Below are 12586 nucleotides of genomic sequence, written 5' to 3'. Positions count from 1 at the left end.
TTCAAAGGAAAAATTAAGAATATATATTTGATACTAGCATAATAATGTGGACAGCTGGCATTCCTGGAAAGATATGTTGGGTTCTGTTCTAATTAATATAGGTGACAAACTGCACAGCTTTTCAGTACACTTTTTCTGTAATGTATTGATGCTGTTTTCAAGTGTGCCACAAGCTCATTATGTGCTCCAGACTCTCTCCTGAAGGTAGCTGAGGATTATCAGACCGTTTTCATTTAATCATTTTAGGTTGTGACACATTGGGTAGCCTGATTAATTTATTAGGTACTCTTCCATGGCACACTATAAGTTGAAAAGAGCACCTTTAGGCTTATTTATTTATTTATTATAAGTTTTGTATAGCGCTAGCTGGACCGCCTTATCGGCGATGGAAGATTGTTAACTGGACAACTCAAAGGGATTGCAAATAACATAATCATACAGATCATAATGACTACAAGGGTGAGGGGTACTTTGAGCATCCCCGTACAGTTCAGGTGGCTTCCAGGAAGAGGGCTTTGAGTAAAGTCTTGAATTTTGGGAAGTGGGAGGTCATTCTGATGTGGGGAGGGATGGCGTTCCATATCCTGGGTGCATTGCCTGCAAAGGATTTACTTACATTTTTTCGTTTTCGTGATTTCAAAGGAATGAGAAGAAGCATGTTGGAGCTTCTGAGGGTCCTGGACTGGCCAGCCCTTTTGAGTTTCGCAGCCAGGTATTCTGGTTTGCCTGTGAGAAGGGCTTTGTGTGTAAGACATGCTGTTCGAAAGTTGGCTCGTTATTCAATAGGGAGCCATTTCAGGTCCTTGAGCGCGGGGGAAATGTGGTCGAATTTCTTGGTTCCTGTGACCATTCTAGCCGCGGAATTGAGGGTGGTTTTCAAGGGGCCTAGGTGCGATTTAGCTGAGCCGGTCAGGGCTGTGATTCCATAGTCAATTCTGGAGAGCACCAGTGCTTGAGTGGCCTGTTGAAGGTCCTTTGGAGGCAGGAATGTAGAGAAGTTTCAGATTGAGGAAAACGCTTTTGGCGGAGTTCGCAATGTGTTTTTTCATGTTTAGTTTGGGGTCTAAGGTGATACCTAGGGATTTGACCGAATCTTTCGGCTTGAGGGTGCCATTGAGGGCGTCGATGGCTTTGAGCCATTCTTCAATTTGGGGGTTTTCGTCTCTGTTGGAGATGAGTAGAACTTCAGTTTTTTCTTGATTAAGCTTTAAGTGGTTTTGTGAGAGCCATTGTTGAACGTCTTTGAGTGTGTCGTTGAGTTTGAGAATGTCGTCCATACAGGTGGTTTCCAGATAGAGGTGTGTGTCATCAGCGTAGAGGTGGAAGGGGATGTTGTAATTCCTGAGTATTGTGGTGAGGGGTTCCATGTAGATATTGAAGAGTTGGGGGGAGAGTACTGACCCTTGTGGGACTCCTCTACTGACGGGTAGGGGGTCGGATTCAAAGTTTTTGATTTTTACTCTTTGCGAGCGATTGTGTAGAAAGGAGGAGAACCAGTTCTGTACCGTCAATTCCAAGCCTGCTCTTTCTTGAAGGACTTTTAGGAGCAGTGTGTGATCGACAGTATCAAATGCGGCCGAAAGGTCAAGGAGAATGAGAAGGCAGGATTGGTCAGAGTCAAGAGATTTGTGTAGATCGTCTATGATGTTTAGGATGGCAATTTCGGTGCTGCATCCTTTTCTGAAACCCGATTGGTGGGGGTCAAGGAGCTTGATGTTCTCTAAGTGTTGGGTTAGCTGTGGGAGAACACATTTTTCCAGTGTTTTGGATAAGAGAGGAAGGTTTGACACGGGTCTAAAGTTGTTCATGTCTTCCGTGTCCAACCCTGTTTTTTTTAGTAGCGGCGTGACTTGGCCGACCTTGAGGCAGTCTGGGATAATTCCCGAGCTCATCGAGCTGTTGATGATTTTGCACCAAATTGGGGCTAGGGTGTGTTTCAGGACTTTGGCCAGGTTTATAGGAAGCTGATCCAGGGAGTGGGATGACGGTTTGGCGTTGGCGATCAGGGTGACGATCTCTGCTTCCTGAATCGGCGTGAAGACGGACTATTGAGTGGGTGGGATCAGAAGGGTGCTGTCAGTCAGTGCTGGGGTCTTGGTCTCCCTGGGAAAAGAGGGGTTTGTGCTGAGAGAGAGGTCAATCTTGATGATTTTTTCGTTAAAAAAGTTGGCGAAGTTGTCGCATTGTTTTTTGGAGGACACGGAGACAGAAGTGATAGGTTTGGATGTTTGGCTTCTGATGATGTTGAAGAGAGTTGAGAGTTTTTTGCGTTATCTAGAGCGGAGCAGAAGAAGGAGGATTTTTTATCCTTGATGAGTTTGTTGTAGTTTCTGCGGGCCGTCTTGAGTTGTTCGCGGTGAAGGGAGGATGGATTGGTCCTTCAGATTCTTTCTAGGGATCTGAGAAGTCTTCTTTCGTCATTGAAGTCCGTAGTGAACCACGATCTTGATGGAATGTTTCTGGTTTTTTTTTAGTTTCAAGGGCGCCAGGCGGTCAAAGATGTCGTCATGTTGGAGTGGTAGATAGAGGTGAGGTCAGTGGTTGAGAGGTGCTCCGTTGAGTTCGGAAGGAGAGTGCTTTTTCATCTTCTAAGATGATCTGTGGGACTTGGGCAATATTCCTTGTCCATTTGGGGGGAGCTTGTTTTATGTGTCGAGTTGGCGCTGGTTGGTTGATGTGGAAAAGAATTAAGCGGTTGTCTGACCAGTCTACTGGAATGATATAGTCGATGGTGATTGTGTAATTGTCCGCAATGATTGCGTCGAGTATCGCTCCTCTGTAGTGTGTTTCTTCAGAGCAGTGTTGTGTCAGATCGTTTTCTAGCAGAAGGTTGTTGAGGGATTGTATGAGCAGGTTATTTGTATCGTTCCATCTAATGTTGAGATCGCCCAGGATTATGTTATTGGCGAGCGCGCATTGGATGATTAGGTCAGATAGTTGCATTCTGAATTCCTTTGACTTGCCTGGTGGGTGATAGAGGAGATGGCAACATGTTGAGCTCTTTGCGCAGGATTTGATGTTGATAGAGAGGCATTCGAAGGAGCTGTACAGGTATGGTGCGCTTTCCGTGATGGCGAGGTTAGTCTTATGAATGATAGCTACACCTCCACCTCTCTGCTTATGGCGGTCTTTGTGAGTGATTGAAAATCCTGGTGGTACAAGCATGTCCATGATGGGGCTGACAGGGAGTTGAGCCAGGTTTCTGTGATGAAGGCTACATCAATATCATGAGAGAGGATAGCTTCTGCTAATTCTGTTGAGTGTTTGGAGGCGGATCTGCTGTTGATGAGCATGCATCTGATGCAGGGTTGTTCATGGGGCAGCACCTTGTTGGGTTGGGGAGACTAAAGGGGGGATGTTCCCTGCCCACTCCTGTAATAACTTGGATAGAGGACTTGGGTGAGGAGAACAGCCTGGGGACCAGTGTAAGGGTAGGAGGGGTCCCTCTCTGTGGATGCTGAGAGGTGCTCAGGTTAGGGGTCGCGGGGTGGGCGTAGGAAGAGGCGAGTGTGGTCACTTCCTGAGGGGAGAGGGAGGGTTTTGCTCTACTCAGTCTGCCTGTTCGCTTCTCTGGTATAGTGACGTGTGGGAGCGATCTGGTGGAGGCGAGGGTCGGAATGGGAGGAGGTGATTTGGGCAGACTGGGAAGGGCGAGGGTAGGGGGGTGTGCGGGCTGTTGGGTGGGCACTTCGATTTTGGCTAGGGAAGAAAGGGTATCATTCATGCCTTGGAACAGCTTTTCGAGCTGAGCTTCCAGGAGGGTGAGACGGTGCGATATATTGTTTGTGTGAGTAGCAGGGGGAAGGAGGATGGTGTTCTGTGTTGGGGGTGTGAGTGTGCATGGGGCGGTGTTCCTGTTAAGGAACGGAGGGCGTGGGAGAATTGGTGTTGACTCATCTTGAGGGTTCTGTGAGGATGATGATGATGTATGTGTCTTGTAAAGTGCACTGCTGCCCTGAGGCATTGTGGCGCTGTAGACCGCTGGGGAACCCATCCTGGCTATCCCTGTGAGATGGTCCCTACTGGGTATCTCCAAGGTGAAACTAGGCATCCCCGGCGAATGTGGGGGGCCGTTGTAGAGATGAGGCAAGCTAATGCCCAGAGTTGCCGAGTGTGATCTCTGGTTAGAGTAGGCACCGAGGCGAGAATTATCGAGTCAGCTGAACCTGGTCCACGACCCTGCCGCGTCAGGAATTGAACCCTGGTCCCGGGCCGTTCTCTGCTTCCGGGTCTGCCGCCTCTAACCAGTGAGCCACACCACTCCACAGGTCCCGTGAGTCCCGGGTGAAGATAATTTTATGGGGGGTAGAGGTGGGAGGAGGCGCTCTTTCTAGTTGGGAGGAAGGTTGCATTGTGGGGGGTTGGGTGTGCGCGCCAGGGAGCCATTGGGGATGGGAATGTGAGTGGGGCTCTTCTCTAGTGATCTGAATGTCATTGTTGGTGGTGTGTGGTGAAGTGGTAGTGGGAGGACTCTCTAGTTGTGAGTGTGAATAGGGCTCTATTTTGGAGTGAAGATTATGATTGGTGGGGGGAGGGAGTAGACGGTGGTGGGAGTTAACTCGAGAAGGGTGGTAGGTTGCGCTGTTGGAGTATATGTGGGCGGGTTTTGGGGCTGTTGTGGGAGGAGAATGGAGTGGGTTAGGCTCCATCTAGACACTGCACATTGTAAAACCTGGTTAATAACGACTATTAAATACAATGCTAAATTACAGTAAGCATGTTGAAACTACAAATAATGCGATAAATTCATCCTACATTTACTTGCACATTTCAGAAAGAAGTTGCAAAAATAATCAAATAATATGCATAATGTCACTCCTGCCATTAATCAATATAGGTTTGTTTTCATTGTGTCGCCGACTGGTGCAGTTAGTGACGGCATTATTTGAATAGCATTATCATTATTCATCACTTAAATTACTTTAGGTTGCAGACTTGCCCTAACTGGGCATGAATTGCCTTTCCAATGTTCATTAAATAGCACGAAAGCCCAACCTTGAGTGTGTGTGGTCGTTCACCAGTTGCACGTGAAGTAGCAGTAGATGTTGTAGCACCCAGGATAATGCGCTGCATGGCTAAACACTTACAAGCTCCCAAAGGCGAGACCTATTGACTATGCCAATGCTTGATATCTTTGAGGGAGATGTTTTCGTAGGGCTTCACTTAGTATGTGTGGTTATCTTTCTGCCTATGTTAGCTTCCCAATAATGCATAAAATGAGATGGAAATGAATTGGTTCCTGTTATATCGGATGTGTGGATTTTCTGCATTCTGTTACATTTTCATTGTCACCTTCTGTTTCGAAAGGCCTTAAATTAATGCTGGATTCTTTCCAGTCACAGTTCTCTGTTTGTATTGTGAAATAAGCCACTTTCTTTGCCAGTGATTTTAAGTTGAGTGGTACCTATGACTGGTTTATGATCTCACTATAGCTGGGCATCAGCTGATTCTGCTGTATTTGATACTGCTGGTTTCCCGGTGAGGTTGTTCTATTATTAGTGGTGACTTTGATATGTTCTGTGTGAGGCTTTATTTAAGGTGGGCTATGTTTAGTTCGACTGCTGGGGCAATTAAATTGTTACCTGTCCCCTTATCAGATTGGTGAAATATTTGCAGATTATTACCAAATAAATATCTTGTTTATTAAAGTCAGTATGTAACGTTGTTCCCTGGGCAGCTGTTTATTTTACTTCTTATTTCCTGTGTGCGGTTCGTTGTCAGGGACAATATCTGGTTGGGTACAGTATCCTCATTATTATAACATATCCTTTGTGTTGATTTTAATTTTCCGTATTTTTTGTGGTTGTCTTCTTCCCGGGCTGAACATTGTCTTAGCTCTATTCTCATTTTCTTGTGTTGCTTTAAGTCTAGAACTAATGTGCTCATTATCGCTGGGAGGGTTATTAATCTGTCTAAGAGTGTGGGACAAGAGCAGTTGGCACTTCTGTCTCTCACCTCTCCTTTTGCCCCCCTTTTTAGGTCGAGCCTGGCAGTGCACATGTGCTGTCTTCGAGACATGCAGTATTCACTCTACGGGCTTTGTACACGCCCATCACTTTTTATTGGTTGTTTCATCTGGTTTTTGAAATTCCTTTGCTGTCGTTGGTGAATAGTTTACATTTGTCCAACCTTTTGGCTATTTTGTTCCTAAATTTCGAAAATACTTTGCTGTCATTGGTGAATAGTTTACATTTGTCCCACCCTTTGGCTGTTTTGTTATCGCTTTGGAGACTGCCATTGCTATATAGATCCTTTCACTATCGGCCATATGTTTAGTTTTGTCGCATCTTTTTTTATTATATATTTAGCAGTGGTTGCAACTTTGGCTGTATTCCGTCTGAACTCTTCAAGTTTCCCATGATCTTTTAAAGTAAGGCAGCAGTGCTTTGCCTTTGTTCTGTACGGCCCGGCTCACCCACCTCTTTTGTCTGCTTTTGTTTGAAGCAAAGTTATGTAAAAGATCCTATATCTTCTCCAGTTGTGATTTGTGCACTGTTACGCTAGAAAATATGTCTTCCAAAGGAGGAACTCAGCAGAGCAACACACCCTGACGAAGCTAGTGTGCCACTGCTTGTTTATGCCATCTCTTCCTGTTAGAATACATACCTCTGTTGTTCAGCAAGTGCACATGAGCCATAGATTTGCATTTTTGCACACCACTTCCAGTGTATAAGTCCTTGAGGCATATTCTGATTTTATCAGTGGCTCTGAGATGGATTTGCTGCAAGGCACGCAGAACAGAGGCTTAATAGAGCCAGTGGTTGGAAGGCTCTAGGTCGTCAAACAATTGCTGTAAAAAACTGAGATAGGACCAATGACTTTGTCTCCTTGGTAGGTCTGCAGAAATAGACAAACTGATTGTCAGAATGCCAGTATGTGAAATTTTGTACACTAGGGATTGAGGTGAGTGGAGATATCTAATAAGGATCACTGACATAACATCGACTGACAGAATATCGACTAGCAAAAATATCGAGGAAAAAAAATCTACAGACAAAATATCGAGTTTGTATCTACAAACAGGTAAGTACAAAAATATTGAGTACAAAATATCGTTTACAAAAATATATTTTTAAAAAATATCGACTTTATTAAAAACAGTGTTAAATCAAATTAAAATTAATTACTAAAATATACTTAAAAATACTTAAATTAACTTATAATAATTGAATAATTAATTAAAGTTATAAAAAAACATTTTTACAATCATATTTGTTAAAACATATATATATTAACATAATATAATTAAATAATATCCAATATTATTACCGTACAATAGCAGAAGTGTAAAAAATACTATTTCCACTCCACAGAGTGCAACTGTAGGGAAAGCGTTGGATAGCGTAGGGGTAAAAATTACTATTCCCACTCCAGTGGGTGCAACAGTAGGGAAAGCGTTGGATAGCGTAGGGGTTAAAATTACTATTCCCACTCCAGTGAGTGCAACAGTAGGGAAAGTGTTGGAAAGCGCAGGGGTAAAAATTACTATTCCCACTCCAGTGGGTGCAACAGTAGGGAAAGCGTTGGATAGCGTAGGGGTAAAAAATACTATTCCCACTCCAGTGGGTGCAACAGTAGGGAAAGTGTTGGATAGCGTAGGGGTAAAAATTACCCATCCCACTCCAAAGAGTGCAACAGTAGGGAAAGCGCTGGATAGCGTAGCGGTAAAAATTACTATTCCCCCTCCAATGGGTGCAACAGTAGGGAAAGCGTTGGATAGCGTAGGGGGAAAATGACTATTCCCACTCCAAATAGTGCAACAGTAGGGAAATCGTTGGATAGCGTAGGGGTTAAAAATACTATTCCCACGCCAAAGAGTGCAACAGTAGGGAAAGCGTTGGATAGCGTAGGGGTAAAAATTACTATTCCCACTCCAAAGAGTGCAACAGTAGGGAAAGCGTTGGATAGCGTAGGGGTTTAAATTACTATTCCCACTCCAAAGAGTGCAACAGTATGGAAAGCGTTGGATAGCGTAGAGGTAAAAATTACTATTCCCACTCCAGTGGGTGCAACAGTAGGGAAAGCGTTGGATAGCGTAGGGGTTAAAATTACTATTCCCACTCCAAAGAGTGCAACAGTAGGGAAAGCGTTGGATAGCGTAGGGGTAAAAATTACTATTCCCACTCCAGTGAGTGCAACAGTAGGGAAAGCTTTGGATAGCGTAGGGGTAAAAATTACTATTCCCACTCCAGTAGGTGCAACAGTAGGGAAAGCGTTGGATAGCGTAGGGGTAAAAATTACTATTCCCACTCCAGTGAGTGCAACAGTAGGGAAAGTGTTGGATAGCGTAGAGGTAAAAATTACTATTCCCACTCCAGAGAGTGCAACAGTAGGGAAATTAAATACTACATATATTATTTCAATAAATATAAATTAATATCTATCAAAAATTAATTAAAAGTAAGTAAGAATTTAATATAATATAATAATTAATCAATTAAAATTACAAATTTAATTTAATTATTACAATTATTTAACTATTAATACAAATTAATTACAAATTAACAATTAATAATTTAACATTTAAAAATAAATTTACAATAAATTCAAATTATATACAATTAAATACATGTATTTATTTAATTAATTATAAATAAATTACTTCCCATCCTATTCCCCTATAAACCTACAACCCACTACAGATAATAAATTATTAAATGAACATAATTAGCAATTAATCAATTAAATAAAATTAATTAACAATTCTAATTTAATTAATTACCCATAAAAAATTAAACAATTAATTCTAAAACAATACCAATAAATATGTTAGCATATTTAATTGATTATAAATAAATTACTTGCCACCCAATCCCCCTATAAACCCACAACCCGCTACAGAAAATAAATTAGTAAAATTAACATAATTAGCAATTAATCAATTAATTTAAATTAATTGCCAATTAAAAGTTTAATTACCAAATATAAATTAATTAACAAATAATTAAAAGTGAACAATAAATACATTTACATATTTAATTAATTATAATTAAATTACTTCCCACCCTATTCCCCTATAAACCCACAACCCGCTACAGAATTAAATTACGCAAAAATTAAAAAATAAAAATGTCATTAATTAAAATTATTTATAACAAATACACACTTTTCACACATATAATAACATAAAAAACACTATAAAAAATTTAATATTATCAAAAATGCGATAATTTTATTAACCTATATTATATACTTCGATATTTTAACTGTCTATATTTTTAACATTCAATATTACATTACTTACCTTAAAAACGATATTTTTGATGTCTATATTCTGTCCAGTCGATATTTTGTCCATTCGATATTTAAAACTCGATATTGTGTCCAGTAGATATTTTGTAGTCGATATTTTGACTGTTCACCATCTAATAATTAACTTAGTAGGTCAGTGGGGTGGGTGGTGCCCCAACCGTGGTGATGGAGGCCACAGACATATACAAAATCTGCTTCCTGCTTTCGCGAATACCCAACACTTCTCCCTCCATGTTGATGGTCTACTCCCCCCCAGTCGTCAGCGCTTGCCAGTAGCTCTTCCCTCTTTCCCTTCCTTGTTTCCCTGTGCTGCCCATCCTGCCTGGTAAAAAAAGCACTATGATGCGGTACGAGCGCTTTCCCTCCTGGAAGACCGGGAATGAGAATGTTATAGTGGTGGAAATCCCACAGGTGGATTCTTCCTTGGATTTACTGCTTTCTCAGATATTGGGTTTTCCTCTATGCCATGCCCACTCCACTATACTGTGTTGCGCCTCCCTCGCCTCCCAATACCACCACCCGTAACCTGTCAGGGTCTTCAAGGACTCACTATGGTGGGTGGAAGTGGACAGAAGTAGGCAGCAATAGGCGGTGATTAGTTCTAAGGAAAAAATTCCTTCTGGGGTGAGTAGTGGGTGGTGGTAGCCTCAGAGGCAAAACACAGTTTACTTTTCTGGGGAAAAGGTCCTACGGGGCACAAGTGCTCCCTGACACTTCTGCAGGCCTCTGCTTCCAGCCTCCTGCTACCAGCGTCAGCTGCTTCAACTCCTCATCACATCAGTCCTTGCTTAGAGCAGCTGACAATCCTGTAAAACGAAATGTACACTTGCAGCCGCATCAGGTCCGCCCAAAGAAAACTGCAAAATATTGGAACCAGCAGAAGGGACGCGTAAGCCTCCCTTGTTGGCTTCTTTCTACACTGCAAGCCAGACTGACTAGATATTAAATGTACTGACTTCTCACTTTTTTGGGGGAGTTTTATACAGCGCAAACTTGACCCGAAGGTATCTGAGCGCTTTAAACGAGCATCAATTGCATTACAAACGGACACCTTCATTTATTTCTTTTTTGTTAGGCACGGGGAGATTACAGGATTTGCCCAGAATCACAGGATGTTGAGCGCCCCTTTTTTCCTATCCGTGGAGAGAAAAAGACATAAGGGAAGTAATTTGGTTATGCAGCTAAATCATGGTTCAACCACTGGCCGCAGAGTATCAATGGGACATGACTTCCTGTGCTACAGGGGCATACATCACCTTCTTGGGAATGCCCGAGCATATAGGAATCCCCTTATGGACCTGATCATCACATGGATGGAAATTTGATGTGGGATGAATCCATTTCTCCTCACTCACAAATCTTTAGTTACTGAAGTCTAAGAGGCACATCAGAAATGTTTTCCATTTCAGTTCTTTGCTGGGGCAATAATAGAATAAGCTAACTTTGGACTATTTTTGCTGCTTTTCTTACTAGAATGGAGCAAATATTTTTGCTCTGCTTTTTATTCTGGAACGGCAGGGCATGATTCAATTTGAATAATAGTGGAAAACCCTCTAATAGCTGAGGAAGTGGTAGCTCTAAAAAATAATCCACCTGTGGAATTTCCTCCATGGAGGAAAATCCGCTGGTGGAGTCTCCATCAAAACTTTTGTCTGAAATCATATTCAAGCCTTAGCTTGAGCAAAACTGGTGTGTCCCTTTCACATTGTGTAAGTAATATTTTGCCATCTGGATTTAGCACTTCTTCCATAAATGTGAAGATTTTCCAGTACTCCAGCCCCCCCCCCATGTTTTGAGTGATTGATCTGTCACTAAACTGTGATTTCATAAAATATGCGTAGGAAAGCCAAAGACACAGAAGCAAAGGCATAACTGACTCAAGGATAGCTAACCTTCCTGACACCTCAAGGACAAATGTTGTTACCTTTTTAAGATGGAAGCCCTGAATAGTGGTGTCCTCCACACAAAGATGTGGAACGCCAAGAGGAACAATACTGCTGTAGCGCTGTATCTCATGGATCACGGCATTGGTGTATGGCAGCTTCATCCGGTCTTCAAATTGGATGATTTTGTCGGGTTCAAGGACATCATCAAGCTCTCTCTGGATTTTCTCTGGGGAGAGATATGCAATAGTTACTAGTGGTAGATGCACTAGAGACTACCCAGCCTCCCCTCTCCTCTCCCATCATGTTGAAATGATTCAGACCTGTGGCATTCACAAGCTCTGTAACTCCTGAAAAGGAGCAGATTCTTCAAGTGCAATTGTCATTTTCTGGGAATTTGACAAATTGTAATATTGATGATCTGGACTTTTTGACGTACTAACTGCAAGTTGGAACAGCTAAGGAAACCCAGAGTCCTTCCTCATTGTCGCAACCACATAAATCCACATCAACACCAAATGCATCTGATTTTCTTTTTTTTAATATATGTTTAACTGATTGTAAGAATTCAAACATGTCATAGCATTTATCATTTAGCGCATTCAATTATACAGTATATTACATATGTATGCATAAAGTATGCGACGCCTTATCTAACCCCAACTACTATCAATGCATCTGATTTTCTGATACAAAAGTGAGAGCAGCAGTGAGAAATTTGGAATCAATAAATACGGTGTTATGTGGTCCTTGGCGGACGGCCTGGCAGCTTGCCAGTATAGCAGATGCCATGGCCCTGTCGAACAAGTTACTTACCTTCGGTAACGATATATCTGTAAGAAACAGTAGTTAGTATTAGAGTCCTTACCTTAGAATATCCCCAGGCGCCAGACTGGATCCGGAACTTTTTGCGTAGCAGTACCCTTGCGCGTCAGTAGGCATCGTCTGCGGCTCCGCGTCCGTCGTCGGCGTCGTGGGCGCCGTGATGACGTCGTTGGAGTACTTAGACGCCGCCTCCGTGTGCTGACGTCAGTTCTTAGACACAGCTTTTCCGCGCCAGAAATGCAGAGCCATGTTAAAAAACCAACACTGGTGCCATTGAAACTAGGGCCCTGAAAGGGGATGACCTTAACCCTAGATATCGGTTCGCAGAACGGGGAGGATGGGTGGGGCAGTAAGGAATCTAATACTAACTACTGTTTCTTACAGATATATTGTTACCGAAGGTAAGTAACTTGTTCATCTGAAAGAAACAGGTTAGTATTAGATTCCTTACCTTAGAATAGATACCCCAGCAATACCAACCCCGGTTGTGGGTCTGCGAACCAATAATCACACCAGAAAGTCCTGGAGGACGGAACGGCCAAAGAAGCCATCCCTCCGGACTTGGCTGTCCAGGCAGTAGTGTCTAGCAAACGTGTGCAGCGATGCCCACGTAGCTGCCTGACAGA

General features: G+C 42.6%; 1 protein-coding gene across 1 annotated transcript in view; it reads right to left on the bottom strand.

The window, feature by feature from the left end:
- The window catches only part of LOC144791163 (cytochrome P450 2J5-like), a 575154-nt gene that overhangs the window by 68434 nt on the left and 494134 nt on the right, over positions 1–12586 (bottom strand). The window contains exon 7 of the mRNA XM_078665817.1: positions 11177–11364. Coding sequence (XP_078521943.1) covers positions 11177–11364 — 188 coding nt within the window. The remainder of the gene's footprint in view (positions 1–11176; positions 11365–12586) is intronic.

This window comes from Lissotriton helveticus, chromosome 11 (genome assembly GCF_964261635.1).
Source record: "Lissotriton helveticus chromosome 11, aLisHel1.1, whole genome shotgun sequence".
Lineage (NCBI taxonomy): Eukaryota > Metazoa > Chordata > Amphibia > Caudata > Salamandridae > Lissotriton > Lissotriton helveticus.
This window is presented reverse-complemented; position numbering and strand designations above follow the sequence as displayed.